The 15,557-nt window shown below is 33.4% G+C and overlaps 2 protein-coding genes across 2 annotated transcripts in view; one reads left to right on the top strand and one right to left on the bottom strand.

Annotated features, from left to right (window-relative positions):
- Positions 1–15,557, top strand: part of LOC115885333 (lachesin-like) — a 45,950-nt gene that overhangs the window by 19,303 nt on the left and 11,090 nt on the right. The gene's annotated exons all lie outside the window — the stretch shown is intronic.
- On the bottom strand, positions 5,888–15,365 carry LOC115885332 (mothers against decapentaplegic homolog 4-like). Its single transcript, XM_030904209.1, has 7 exons — positions 14,938–15,365; positions 13,196–13,442; positions 12,811–13,052; positions 12,354–12,750; positions 12,081–12,295; positions 9,582–9,746; positions 5,888–7,202 (listed from the first exon to the last, which is right to left on the bottom strand). Exons 1-7 carry the CDS (start codon positions 15,190–15,192, stop codon positions 7,017–7,019), a joined length of 1,707 nt encoding a protein of 568 aa, XP_030760069.1. The 5' UTR covers positions 15,193–15,365; the 3' UTR covers positions 5,888–7,016.

Raw genomic sequence — 15,557 nt, 5'->3', positions numbered from 1 at the left:
TATTGTCTTAGTATGTATCGAAGTCTATAAAATAAAGTATTCATCGTAGTTTATAAAGGCTACCGCTAGGAGACGTTCGTACGTTGTATAAGTAAAATAGTTATTTATGGTACTAGTGTGTTATCTTACATATAAGTCAGGCTGGGAAATTTTTAGGGTTAATTTTCTCAAGTGACTTATATGATATAATACGCGAGTGCCATACAAAATTGTATCCAACAGCAGAACTGTTTCATGTCCACTCTCTAAAGAATAATTGATTTAAAAGGATCTACCAGTTCTACTTTTATTGTTGCGAACTAATAAATTATTAGGGTGCCTTTAAAAAATAGTGAATTATCAACCAGCAAGTTAGATTTTAAAGAAAAATGATTCAGGAAGATCTTCCGCAAGAAATTATTAACCAGGCAGAGGCGGCTACAGCAAAATACTGTCAGAAAAGTCTCGTGGCGTATATGATAGGGAATTAATAACACACTAGTGTGTTATAACTTCAAAAAGTCACGCGCGTGTGTTATTATTTATGTTTTATCTACAACCGTTTAGTTATAACGTTTTTACATCACTATTTTTTTAGTATTTCCGTTAAGTTATGAGATTCATATCACAACTAGTGGTATTATGAATCTATAACACAATTAGTTTTTATAATAGTGAAAAACAACTACGAACATCTAAATATATTAATTTTTGATACAAATTCCTACTACTATATTATAAATATTAATAACACCTTTTTTACACTTCTTCAAAATAATTCCTGCTGTTGATGATGATGACGATGATATTAGTGAAGGTCTAACTGAATTAACTGAAATTGACACCCGCTTCGACGAAATAGGACCTCTGAACCCTACCGACATCTAGGAGGTAACTAAGAAAAGTCCTTCTTCCAGTGCTCTTTTTTACCTAGAAACAATAAAATAAAGGAGAAAGCTGGGATCCTTTGGTGGTGGTGGTCACATACTCGTTAATAAGATCGCTGACATTAGATCAGTATTTCTATTTATTTATTGTTAAAAAAGCCGTACAGGAAGTATTGTTGATTTTACCACTCATTTGAAAATTAAAATCTAATATTCTCTTCAATTTATGCTGAAACTGAACTTCAGTTGACTGCTCTTCTGGAGGGTCATTATTCTCATACCATTTCTCTGCTGTATGGGCTTAGTAGCACTTACTATTACTTTTCAAAATTGAAGAGGACGTTCCTTCGATACATGATTGCGAGGATATGGATGACGAACCTAAACTCGTATTTCCACTTCATTTTTCGGACACTGACTTGCTCGATGACTTTCTTCTAAATACTTTTTCTTTTTTCTATAAAAAGTTCTAGAGTATTTATATACTTTTTTCCTATACATCTTCTTTTCGCTTTACACAGTAAGTACAACAGAAAAAAAACAATTGCTCTGTGACAGTACAATACAGAATTTTTTGAGGTTAGATGTAGATAGTTCCGCTTCCACAAGAAAAATCGATATCGTCGCGCTCGTCGCCGTAATCCAACGTAGCGATTGGTTATAATTTTGAAGTTGCTTTGAGTCGTTTAATGAAACGTTGTATTACGTTGTAGTTAGCACGTACTTGCACTCGTAATTTAAAAGTACGTTGCACAACGTTGTACTACGTTTGTTATTCTGTAGTACAATAAACATGCCTTCTGGCGACGTAATGAAAACGGTATAAAACCCATCCTCTAACAACGTTGTGCCCTACAACGTTTACCAACGTTGTTAAGGGTCAAAATATACAGCTGTTTAAGTGCAACGTCGCGTCGTAGCGACGTTTTGGCTACGTAATTTGAGGTTTGGGTATGCATAGAGTAGTCAAAACTATTCGGAAGTTGGAATTTTGTTACTTGGCAACTATTATATGCATGTATACATGTGAGTAATGTATGTGTAAGTAGTGGGGCTGTTGGATAAATAAATAAAAACAACGGAAGTCCAAAATTCTTTTATTTTTGATTCAATGTAGTTAAAGAAATATCGCAAATTATCTTCTCTGACAACATCTCTGCTATTCTCCCCAGTTTACGTTAGTAAATCAAGCGTCTCGGTACTATCTTAGACCCCACACAGATTCCGGCATATGCCAGTTATTACTTAAACATCTCGACTGGAAATTGCGGCAGCAGTGCAGCGGCTGGATCTGCGGTCCAGAACCGTATTTACTTTATCAAGTGGATTGCAGTCCGCCCTAAACATATTCCGCCGCCGATCAGACAATGTAAATTTCGGGGCCTAAGTAATTCAGGGCTGCGCCCCCTTGTTTAGTTTGCATAAAGGGCAAACTGGCTAATAGCGAGATTCCTAATTCTTGGTTGGAGGTGCATTAAAGCGGAACGATGGCCTGATATACATTTGAATAAATTAATAATACCCCAAGCAGGGAAATAAATTCTCTAAGATTTGTGTAACTCCGGCAGCATATTCTTCTGATAAAAATAAGTAAAAAAGTTCGTATAAATGTATGTCCTAAAATGCTTACTTTCAGAGATACCGGGTGTAGAAGTTTCATTTTTATTTCGATTTTTTCTCAATAATTTCTGAAGTAACGTCAATATTTGGATGAAAATTGGTGTCTAGGAATTTTTTGACATAAGAAATTTGATTTTGTTGTCAATATGACTCCTACTAGTAGAGGGCGCCACCTACATGTGTTTTAGCTGATTTGAAGCGTAATAACTTTTTGTCCGTACCTGTATAAATATAAAATTTTTGAAAAATCGAGATTTTTTAGTTTTTAGTTAAAAAACATAATTTTTTTATATAATATGACAACATATGTATTAGTATTGTATTATTTGTTGTATAGTATACAACATAGTTATTATGTAATGTGTATTAGATTAAATTTACAAGAAAGAAAATCCAGAAAAGATCCAGTGGTTCTCAAAATTTTAGCAAAAAATCGTTTTTTTTTGGAAATTTTCAAAGTAAAATAACTCCGTTATTTTGGACTTATTTGAAAAACGATAAAGAGAGAATATGTTTCTTTTATCGAGATCTATCACCTCTTAAAATATTTACACTTATTTCTGGGACACCCTGTATATTAGTAGTTTTTTAAAATATCGCTTGTATAGAGTCACTGTAAAACATTGTAGCTACTCTTGCCATCTATTAGTCAGATTCTTAACTACAGCGCAATTTTGAACAGAATTTCAAGACTTATTGATCCATACAGAGAAATCTTAGAAAATAACCGAAAGCTCACACGTTGTATAAAAGAATTCTTCTACATATTCTGTGAAAGATGAAGTTTATATGTTTCGTGATAGATGGCACTTTTAACTAACTTTTTTGTGTTCAAATCAATAAATAAATTTACCAATTTTAAAGGGTGAGTCTAAGTGGAAATACTTTTAGGGGTTGTATATTTCGACGCCAGATTATGATTTTTTTTTCGGGAAAAATAAAAAACGGTAAAGATAAAATATGTCTATTTTATCGAGATCTACCAGCATCGAAAATAATTACACTTATCTAATACCAACCCTGTATATTCGAAAAAAAAAAACGAAAGAAAAAAATTTGGGGTAAAAATAATACACTCACCAGAATATATATAATGAAAAAATTTATTTTTATAAAATATTATATAGCATAAAATGTTGTAATAAATATCTACATTATAAAGTTGTCATAGAGGAAACTAAAAAATAAAACACTACAAACTAGTAAAAAATCATTCATATTAACAAAGCAAGTCAAATAATTTGATATTAACGCTTTTTTAGGTTCAACCAGTAATTTTATGAATAAACCTTTCTTACTATAATAACTGGAAGATCGAAAAAAAGCACCTCGGTGGTATTTGAAATGATATATCATTTGTTATTTATCAAAAGTTCACATAAAAAAATTGTAAAAAATATAATTCAATTTAAAAAAAAGTTAAAAAGTTCTTTTCCGGAACTTATTAAGTTTATACATTTAAATAGTAATGTTTATAGTCATTTCAAAGGCTACTATGACGTCGTTTTTTTTCGATCTTATAGTATTATTAAGTAATGATGATTCAGAAAGAAATACAGCAGTGTATAAAAAAATATAGATTAAATTAGATTTTGTGGAAGTTTTAAAGAGTATTTAGTCACAAGCTAAATAGAAATCCCCAAAAAAATCAAAAAAATCCAGAAAATAATCTAATTTATATTAAAAATCACTGAAATGAAGAGCTTGGTAATAAAATAATCAAAATACAACACTACTTGGTCCTAAAATACACTTAATACAACATTATTTTATACTCTTTAATTCTAATACCACAGGCAAATTTGATATAATATAATATATCTTACTTTTATCTCTCAGCAAATATCTTAAAATTAACTCACATTATTACCAAAACTTTGGTCTAGCGTATGTAATGTACAAATATTCCTTATTTCATTTTATTTCTTGCTTTAATATTATCGAAAAACATACAGACTAAAAATTATATTAAAACACAACAGAACAAAATCTTAATTATTATAATATGTCATGGATATGTTATTATTCTTGTTTAATATGACAGATAATATAATGTAAACGATAGCAACAATATTCCTGGGTTCAGATTGTCTATATTTCAGAAATCAGGAATAACATCCCTAATAATAAGTTTAAAAAAAATTAAACGAATTTAGAACAAAGTAATAAAACATTTTTATAGATATAAAATACAATTAAACAAAAAATGTAACGTATATATCATTTCTTTTATTAAAAATTTAATATTTCATAATGTCAACAATGTGATGTAGAGAATTTCAAAAATGTAAACTTTAAAAAAACATTAAACCATTCTAATCATGATATAGTAGGTAATGACCAACTCAAATTAGTGTTTTAATTGATCATGGGTTAACTAAATTATAAAAAAAAGATCACTAAAAATTATAACTTCTTTTAAACATAGAGGTAATCAAAATTTAACAAAGATATATAATATTTAATTAAATTTATAGTAATAATAGCACAACTCACAGTTTTTTTCCGTGAATTTTTCCAAAATGATTGATTACAAACATATAACAAGGTTGTTCACCTCAAAATTGATACAAAAAAACTGTCTGTCTCGATCTAAATCTCCTATATAATAAAATGTTTTATATATACAACAAAACGCTAAAAATAACTATATATACGTTCCTGTTATTTCTGTTAGTATGTGTATGTGTGTGAAAATTTAAAATTGACTTTTTGTTGCGCATCCCTGAGTAGCGGAAGATTTTTGTTTTTTTTTTGAGATAAAAAAATATGAACACTGATTTTGAATATTTATAAATAATACTTCCAAATTAATTTAATAGGACTGTATACAGAACTTTTGATAGTCCCTATATAATGTTTATACATTTTTTTATACAGGGTGAGTCATAAATAAGTGCAAATATTTTCAGGGCTGGTAGATCCCGATAAAAGAAACATATTTTCTCTTTACCGTTTTTTAAATAAGTCCAAAATAACCGAGATATTCAGAAATTGGAAAATTTCCAAAAAAAAGTTGATTTATTTTTTAAAAAATTTTGAGAGCCACCGTAATTTTCTGTATTTGCATCCCTTTTAGTGCTTTAACCAGGGTTCGGAAGTAGTTAATTAAGACGTAATATACCTGATTAACTACGTGTAGTTTCTCTTCAAAACTACGTCTTTTCCCGTTCATTAACTACATGAAAACTACGTTAATAAACTATGTATTGATATTATGAATAATTTTGCTTTCTATGAGGGGTCTAAATAATATGATATGGGAATATTATATTTAAAGCCATATTTCTTCTGTTTTCTTAAATACATTGCGTTTTCTAGAGTTTCAATTTATTATAACTTCACCTCAAACCTTTGATATTTGAAAGTTACATACATAGGTTACATAAACTACACCCTCTCCATAAACTACATTAACTACATGTAATGTAGTTTATGTAGTTTTTAAAAGTAACATGTAGTTTTCCGAACCCTGGCTTTAACCATAGTAATATCAGAGATCAAGATATAGATAATAATATAGAGGAAAATTAAAAAGAAAAAGCATAACTTCAAGATGTTTTTGCGAAAAAAACACACAGGCGTGTTCCTGGAATCGAAATATACCACCCTTAAAAATATTAGCATTTATTTAAGACTCGCCCTGTATATTTAAAGCAGTCCAGTTTATTTTCTGGTAAAACCCTAGTAAGGAACATAAATGAAAAACTATAATTTTTAAGAAAAAAATTTTTGTGTCTTTCAATTCAAAGAAGGTGGATATAAATATAAATCATTTAGAATTGAGAAGTATACCAAAATGGACCACACTATACAGGATGTCTGTTAAATAAGTGCAGGATCTGGACTAAAGAAACAAATTATCTATTTAGAATTTTAGAAAGTTAGTTAGGCTGTTTATAATTTATTTTAACTTAGGAAAATTTAAATAAATAATGATTACACACACATTTTGAGAACCGCCGGTAACGATCGGTAATCAGGCGACTCTAATTTATTTAACAACCTGTGTTGCCACATGTACAAGAAAGTATGCACTTGATTGAAAATACTTAGAAATATGGTGAACGTATCAGAAGCTTCAATAATCGTTAAGATTTGTTATTTTAGTTGTAAAATTGTTGTTGTAAATACTAAAAATCAAGTACTGTGCGTTTTTCTAGAATTATGAATAATGCACATTAATAGGGTTTGAAATTAATTTTCATATTTTTTGTCTAGAAAATTAAAATTACCCTGAACTTAAAAACATGTACACATATAGAGAATGTGGGCACCGTAAGATGTGGCAACATTGCAAGGGGGTAGAATCTGCGGTACTAAAAAGTTTTTGAATTTTTTTTTAAAAAAGTCACAAAAAAATTGTAAAATAATTGTACTTATTTAAAAGGCATCCGTTATATAAAGTATTATTTATAAAATTCACCCGAGTAGAACATCGAATAAACAAAATCAAGGTTCATGTTGTACCACAGAAGGAAATAAATATTCCTCGGTTAATAACATTAAACATAAACAATCATCCTCGGTCTATTTTGGTCCACAACTACCTTCTACGGGCATTTTGTGCAACACCTCGTCCAATAGTTGAAGCGCTCTGTGCAAATGCACTTCGATCCAACATGGGGTCTCTTTAATCTTTTTTCTTGGATAATCCCTACCCCAACCCTTGACGAAGCTCAAACGCAATATACACAGACGTCTCAAATCGTCAACCTGTCAGAAAAAAGGACCAAATTAAAATTAAATTAAAATACACAAAACATAGAAAAAATTAGAAAATTAATCGCAAAATATTTTCCGATGCACGTCTATAAACCTGACTAAATGAAAATTTGGCAAAAATGTTTAAATTTATTGTCTAAAATTTAAGATACCGAGCTGCTCTTCATTTTACTTTATAGAGCAAATGATTGTAACAGATATTTTATTTAGATTAAAGCTGCAAAAATTAGTTTAAACCGAATTTTATTATCGCTATGTTGGTCAAATTGCGCCGTGTTCAGCAACGTTGTCATTTATTATTTGACAATTATCCTAATATCAGTCATCATATAGTATAATATTGTGTTATTGCTGAATCTTTGTCAGTAATTCTCGTTTTTTTTGCCTATTTTCATAGTATTTTTTTAAAAATCGTACTTTTAAGCACAAACAGTTCTTTCAAGAACTAAATTTTCGAGTTTTTGTATGCATTTCTTCAAATTGTTTGTTGAAAATATGCCGAAGCTTTTAAACAGTCGAAGCAAAGTGCTTGTAGCATCCCTGATGAACTATTTTGAAGTAGAACGTGACAATAAAGGTTCTTGACTGCAGTCAGAGAAGTAAGTTTGATTGATAAGCGCATTACAACAATTTCAAAGTTATTTCTATGTTAGTTTTTATTAAATTCTGTGATTATTAGTATGTGTATTAATAGCATCCTCTTACTTGTTATTACCACTTATGGCATTGTACGTCAATAAATAAATAAATAACCCATAATAACTCTTAGAATAATCCTCATAATGCTCATAATCAATGCTCATAACTCATTCATAATCACGTTTTGGCCAATATAAAAGGTAAAATAAGCTATAAAACAAATAAATCAATTAATTACTAAAATATTAGTTGTTAAATTAAAAATAAAACGTAAAAATCTATAAAAAACGATATCATCATCATCATCATGTAGCCACCGTTGTCCACTGCTGAACGTAGGCCTCCTCCATATTTCTCCATGTCTCTCGATTTTGGGCCGTCATCATCCAATTTCCAGCAATCCCCTTTACATCATCGGTCCAGCGTGTCGGTGGTTTGCCTCTGCTACGTTTATCTGCTCGAGGTCGTCATTCTAACAATCTTCTAGTCCACCTGTCTTTAGATGTTCTGGCCACGACATGACCTGCCCATCTCCATTTCACTCGAGTTACGTGTTTCACTATGTCTTTAATTTTGGTTTTTGTCTGATAGTGTTATTAGGAATTTTGTCTCTTTTAGTTATTCCAAGCATGGCTCTCTCCATGGCTCTCTGGGCTACTCTTAAATTTTCTGCTGACTTTTTCGTTAATGTTAGAGTTTCCGCTCCATATGTAATTACCGGCAAGACGCATTGTTCATAAACTTTCCTCTTCAAGCATATGGGTATAATCACTTTTAAAGGTCTCCCGCAGTTTGCCAAAAGCAGCCCAACCCAAACCTATTCTGCGCTGTATCTCGTGTGTTTGGTTGTTCTTTCCGATTTTTGTATTTCGTGCCCGAGATATTTGTATATATGTGTTTCTTTTATGTCGGCGTCACCTATTCTGATGTTCTGTGTCAGCACTAAGTTTGTCATTATTTGCGTTTTACTCGTATTTATCCGGAGACCGACTTTTAATGAGGCCTGCTCTAATTCTTCGAGCATCTGCTTTGAATCTCCGATGATATCTGAGACAAGGACGATGTCATCTGCGAATCTGAGATGTGTCAATCTTTCACCATCGATATTTATGGCCCTATTCTCACAAGAGAGTGATTTCATTGCGTATTCAAGGACAGCTGTAAAAAGTTTAGGCGAAATGGTATCCCCTTGTCGAACTCCTCTGCCTACCTCAATTTTATCTGTTGTTTAGTGAAGTTTTACAGTTGTGGTGGCATTACTATATATGAATTCTATAAGCCTTGTATACCTATTATCTACTCTTCCCTGCTCCAATGCTGCTATTATTGATGTTAATTCTACTGTGTCAAATGCTTTCTGGAAATCAACGAACACCAATGCTAGGGGCTTGTTTAATTACTTGAAGATGATCGTTTGTTCCATAACCTTTCCTAAAGCCTGCCTGTTCTCTTGGCTGATAGAAATCTAGTTTACGTTCGAGACGTTTAGCAATGATTTTGGTAAACAGCGACACATAAAAAACGATATATCATTTATCAATTTTAAATTAAGAATCATTTTAAAAATTCATCACAATCTGGCAGCGCTGTCGCCATCGCTTGTCATTCAAAGTTGATCACGTGCATCGGAAATTGTTTTGTGACTACCGTATGTTATATTCTGCAGTTAAAAGTGACGTTTGGAAAAAAAAATTTCGAACTTTTTTAACATTTAATTTTAATAATACTTACTCCTATCCCCGCCGCTGCTGAGAGGCTCATAGCCGGCGCGATACCCCCCACCGAGTGGGGTCCGGGGATATGGCCAGCAACGGCGGCTGCCTGAGCTGCCGCGGCCGCCTGCGCTGTTGCCGCTTGTGCCGTCATTTGCTGGTGGCATTGGTGTAGGTCGAACACCTAAAAATGGCATCGTCGATGTATTAGACCGGTTTAGCAGCGTTGGAAGGAATAATAACGTAGAGCTAAGAAATTTGTGGTTTTGTAGGGAAGAGGAAGGGTATTATTATTCAGTAAATAATTTCTCTAAAGTAAATTGGTATATACAGGTTGGTCCGAGCTGTATGATGGAAACTTCGACAACGTATTCTACAGATAAAAATAAGTAAAAAAGTTCGTATAAATGTATGTCCTAAAATGTTGAGTTTCGGAGATACAGGGTGTAGAAGTTTTATTTTTATTTCGAATTTTTCCTAGTAATTTATGAAGCAACATGTTTAATTTATGTCAATGATGACAGGTATTGATAATTTCGATTCCAAATATTTCGAGAACCATTACTCGTACCAATTTTTATCAAGAGACCTTTTTTAAAAAACGTAAAAACCGTCGTAAATGTATATTTTTCTACTCAGTAGTTTTATACAGGTACGAACGAAAAAGTATTACTCTTCATACCAGTTAAAAATATGTAGATGGCGCCCTCTACAAGTAGGAGTCATATTAACATCAAAATCAAATTTCTCAAAATGACTATATATGCACAAAAAATATTCAAAAAAGTCAAAAATAATCTATATTTTCCAACTCTATTCAAATTTTTCAAAAAGTCTTATAAAAAAGCAACAAACAGTGAACAAACAGTAAAACCTATTTTCCCCAAAACTTACTTTTTCGAGTTACTGCGTTTTTCGTTAGGACGGCAGTATAGGAACTTTTTTATTTATTTTTAAACGCAGAATATGCTGCCGAATGTGGTATACAGGGTGTTCCGATATTTTTAAACGAAACTTTGCCCTCGGTAATTATCACCGTTAAAATCCCCTTTATACATAAACAACTAAACATTTTCTTTACTCTTTATCTTTACTATACCGTATAATCGAAAAAAAAACAGCGTCCTGTTGGCTTGGAAATAATAATTATAAAATCCAGCGATCTTTATTTCATAGCCATTTCTGACGCCGTTTTTATTTTCTCGATCATATTTGTACTTCGATGATTTCGAGCGCAACGAAAGGACTGCTGAACCTCCCTATTTCTATTGGGACATGGACAGCAGCAATCGGTCGGTAACCTTGGCAATGAAAAACATATTTCTGAGACCCGCGGAGGGGAAACGGGGAGGGAGGGGGTATATACGTCGAGGCCGTTGAATTTTGCCCGTTTTAAAATCGATGAGAATATTATATTACATGCAGAGAATTACTTAAGTGTGTGATAGGCTGATTGCAGCCAGTTTTAACGGTATTTTTGAACCATACAGCTCTATATCCGTTGGTTTGTTGATTATTTTGATCGTTTTCAGGGAATTGATACCACCATTTTATGATGTATATGATTGTAAATCTATTTATTGATTATATACATTGAATTTTAAACTTATATCATAGTTTGAACGGTACTTTATCACACCAGTTGTGTCTTAGTCTGTTTTGTTGCTTATTTTCAACGTTTCAGCTAATATATTTAATCAATTTTTGATATATATAAATAGAATTTTGTTTTATAAGAACATATACATTGAATTTAAACTTATATTGCAAATTTAATTAAATTTTTGAACCCCTTGTGGTGTACCAGTTTGTTTTATTTACAATTTTGTATGTTTGAACGAATGTATATCAACATTTTATGATGTATATGGATGAAATTTTATTTAATGATCATTATATACATTGAATTTAAACTTATTTTTTAGTTTAGATTGTATTTTAGAACATTTGTTGTGTCTTGGTTTATTTTGTTGAATATTTTGAATGTTTGAACAAATGTATATCGTTATTTTATGAAGTATATTAATAAAATTTCTTATAGTAAGATTATATACATTGAATTTAAACTTTATCATCAGTTTTAATTAAATTTCTGGACCATTGTTGGGCATCAGTATGTTATGATGAATATTTTGAATATTTGAACGAATGTATATCGCCATTTTATGATGTATATGAATGAAATTTCGCCTAACAAACCTATGTACATTCAATTTAAATTTATATTGCAGTTTTAGTTCAATTTTTGGACACTTGATGGGTCTCGCTGAGCTTTTTTTAATTTTAAAAGTTTGAACGAATATATAACGCAATTTTAGGACATATATGAACGAAATCCCTTTTAGTAAGATTATATATCTTGAATTAAAACTTAGATCCCAGTTTAAAGGGTGTTTTTGAACCCTAGCTGAGAGACTGGAGTTTGTTTTAATGATTATTTTGAAGGCTTGAGAGAATATACTTTGCAGTTTTATATTATCCATAAAAGATTTTTTTTGTAATAAGAATAAAAACTTACTTTGATGTTTGCTCCAGGGAATATCTTGTGAACAGCCTCGCCTGGTTGCCTACCGTTCTCCCTATCTAGGTAATAACTTTGCACAAACACTGAATGATCACTTAAACACCTCAACCAAACGTCGCCTTCACCTTTAAGTGTCAATTCCACACCCCGTCCAATGTGAAGCCTTGATTTCTCACTTTGTTCCGTCCTGTGAACATTACTGAGTGCTCCTAGAAACGTAAAATATATGTTAGAATTTTTAAAAAGTTTTGTTTTCGGTAAATTTACCCAAACAAAATCTGTTTCCTTTACTAGGATCGACATATCCATCAATTGAAACGGTAGGAATCTTCGAGAGTACTTTGAAAGTCTCCCCGACCTGAGTATCCAGCTCAAAATAAGCTATTGAGCACCAATACTCCGGAGCAGGTTGATTAGACAAAAGTCCAGTATTGGTATTTTCATTTTGAATTGACATGTTTTGTCTCTGCTCCCAATTATTGACTGGAAAAACATTATTTTTAATGGGTCCAGAGTTGTTCAGGTTCTGGACTTGAGAATTCTGCAGAGGTTGAAGTTGATTTGGAGGTGTGCGAGATATTTCCAGTAAGTTTTGAGACGGTTGATCCTGTTTTCCGTTGTAGTAATGCAGATTTTGTTGCTCGGAAGCCGTAATGTTGATAGGCTGTAAAGAAGAAGAGAATATAGACTTCAAGAGACAGTTCAGGGTAGCTGTATATCTCACCTGAGTCATTTGAGGTGGAATATTCACAGGCTGAGTTGTGGGCATGTGATGTAAGGCGACCCCTCCCCAATTTGTGATGTCATTTGCTTGCTCCTGAGGTAGATGAGGTTCTTCCTTTGGTATTTGCATGGTAGGCATGTGAATCCCGAACATGCTCTGCTGGGGAGGCGGTTGGTTGATGAGCTGATGCGGAGGATGCGGAGATGGATGGGAGTGATGGTGTTGAATCGTTTGACCAATACCTGTTTTTTGGAGATATGAATCCGCCACATAGGTATATAGACATTTTTTATCATTATATTAAAATAAAAATTACACTACTTATTATTATAGGCCTCCTCAGACACATGATAGTTGTCTGCTTGTTGGTCCCATTCAATCTTACCTATATCTCCTTCCACTTCCATGATTCCATTTGTCCTTGCTGGGCCTGAATGTAAGGTTAGAGACGAAAGGTCCAATCCTGGCGAGACCACCCTTTCGTAGTGGTAAGGGTTGACACAGACCAGGTCGCATTTCAAGTCGAAAGCGTAAGTGCACAGCTTGAGATGCTTCAGTTCGTTTTTGTGAAGGTCCGGCCATCTCCAAATGCGCGCGTAGATCACGTGGGGGAATCCCTTTCTAGCAGCCACCTGTTAGGAGATGATTCAAGTTTACACCAACAAAAAATGAGTGAAAGAGACGCATGTAAAGTCAGAACCGATGCCTGATGTCTATTAAGGTCTAGAAACGGTCTTGTTCCAGCCACTAGAAAAAGAAGAAAGTGTTCAAAGGATGGGGAGACAGTCCCTTTCACTACCGTAAAAGTAGCAAAATAACCGTTCGGCATTTAACGTTTTATGTAAAACTGGTATTTTTACAGAAATGAAGAAGGAAATTAAAGATAAAGGATTATACTATATCCGTATTGCAGCACATTTTTAGACAACTTCTTCAACACGGAAATAGATTGAAGTTTCGTGATTACAGTGATATATAAATTATATGGTTTTGTAACAAAATTGCTCGCTATTTTATGGCAAATGCTGAAGCTCTGCAAACCTTAATCAAGCCTTAATCAAAGCACGTGTGTTTGGAATTTTGGGTGTGGCTTAACACGACAGGATCGGGCTAAACCTTAGGCAAATTTCTGAAATATAATATATATTTCCTTCGGTCTTTTAAGCATATTCTGCCAGAACAATCTAAACTCACTCAGAGAACTCTAAGGCCAGGAAGCAACTGAAGTAAAGGTTCTAAGGGTCTACAAGGATAATTATTATCAACACTGTATTATTGAGGGGGGAAACCATTTTGAAAGGTGAGGATTATATTATATTATATTATATTATCAGTAACTATCTACTGGGAACAAAAAGTTTTTCTTTAGATTTACTACAGAGCAAGAAAAAGAATTAAAGATGTAAATTCTGATGTTGGTCAGGGTCTATAAGGATAATTATAATCAACACGGTATTATTGAGGAATGGCGTGAGGCATAGGAATAGTTATTAATTGGCGTGGCACTGGAATAGCGGTGAAGTGGTATGGAAGTGAAGTAATGCGCACTGGAGCGACGTTGGTGTCACTGCTTCATCTCACCAGTAATTTTATTAATATCGAAAATGTCATCAGCCTCAGAGGATGAACTAAGCACTTAAAACAAGGAGGAAAAGAAAAATTTGAAGAAAAAATATTGTTATTGCGTTCACATCATTGTTAACTACTTAGAACGTTTGAGAATTTTGGTCTAAGACTATATACATTGACTTTAAACTTATGCTTTAATTTTAATTGCATGTAGAACCCTTGTTAGGTCTGGCTTTGTTTTGTTGGCTATTTTAACCGTTTGAACGGATGTATATTTCATATCAATTAAACTCTTAGTTACGTAATCGAGGACGCGATTTTTAAATGCATTGCTGCCAACCAGACCCTACAAACGTCGATAAAGTATCCTCTGAATCGACACACACCAGAACAAAAGAAAAATACACGTAATGTCATGAAGATAAACGTCCCCGAATGCTTTACTCCAAGAAAGACACAGTATTTTACTTCCTGGACCGATTCAAACCAACACAACTTGTCGTACGACACATCCGGACGTCCGCGCTCCACTTTAAACACCAAAAAACCTCCTTGTACCTGCAAACGTCCATCCAGAGTCCTCTGAATCGTCACACACTTGCTGGGCTGGGCTCCTCCAGTGGTTATGGCCACTATCAACGAATCCAGTTCATCCCGTTTTTCCTTCAACTTCTTCACTAGGGATTCGATGGCTCTACGCGAGAAACCTTCGCTTTCGCCACCTTGCCGGTGACACATGAGCGTGTGGACGATGTTTTGACAGGCGTCAGCCGATGAGGGCACGTTCCCGCCACCCACGGTCACGTTGGCCATGGAAACAGTGAGGTTAGGTTCGAATGCGAGTGTTTTTCGCGCGCGGCTACATCGAAATGAATGATTTGAGCGAAAGAGAAACACGAAACGCGGGTATACCGGTCGCAGGAGATCTCGGAACTATTCCCAGTGAATTCTGGTGCGGCTAGGCATCGCTCGCAGTCCTTTTCGTGCGTCTAATTTAGATTTTGTCGACGTGAGCGGCGTTGCCACGTTTACCAACGCGTTTTCCCGCCAAAATTTCATTAGAGTTCATCATTTCTGGCTTCCTGGAAACCTTTTTACATATTTTATTCTCGCATTTGCTTGTGTTTGTTGACTATTGACTACGTATTCATATCGGGGAGGTTAAGATACACCGAGGG

This window comes from Sitophilus oryzae, unplaced genomic scaffold, assembly GCF_002938485.1.
Source record: "Sitophilus oryzae breed Bouriz unplaced genomic scaffold, Soryzae_2.0 scaffold_381_pilon_pilon, whole genome shotgun sequence".
Lineage (NCBI taxonomy): Eukaryota > Metazoa > Arthropoda > Insecta > Coleoptera > Curculionidae > Sitophilus > Sitophilus oryzae.
Note: the sequence above shows the minus strand (reverse complement) of the source record. Positions and strands in the feature narration are given on the sequence as shown.

Coding starts and splice junctions, on each gene's coding strand:
- LOC115885332 (XM_030904209.1), bottom strand. CDS start 15,192: ATGGCCAACGTGACCGTGGGTGGCGGGAACGTGCCCTCATCGGCTGAC. Junction 13,443..14,937: donor CTCTGGATGGACGTTTGCAG/GTACAAGGAGGT, acceptor ATCTCCTAACAG/GTGGCTGCTAGAAAGGGATT. Junction 7,203..9,581: donor CAGCAGCGGCGGGGATAGGA/GTAAGTATTATT, acceptor TTTTTCTGACAG/GTTGACGATTTGAGACGTCT.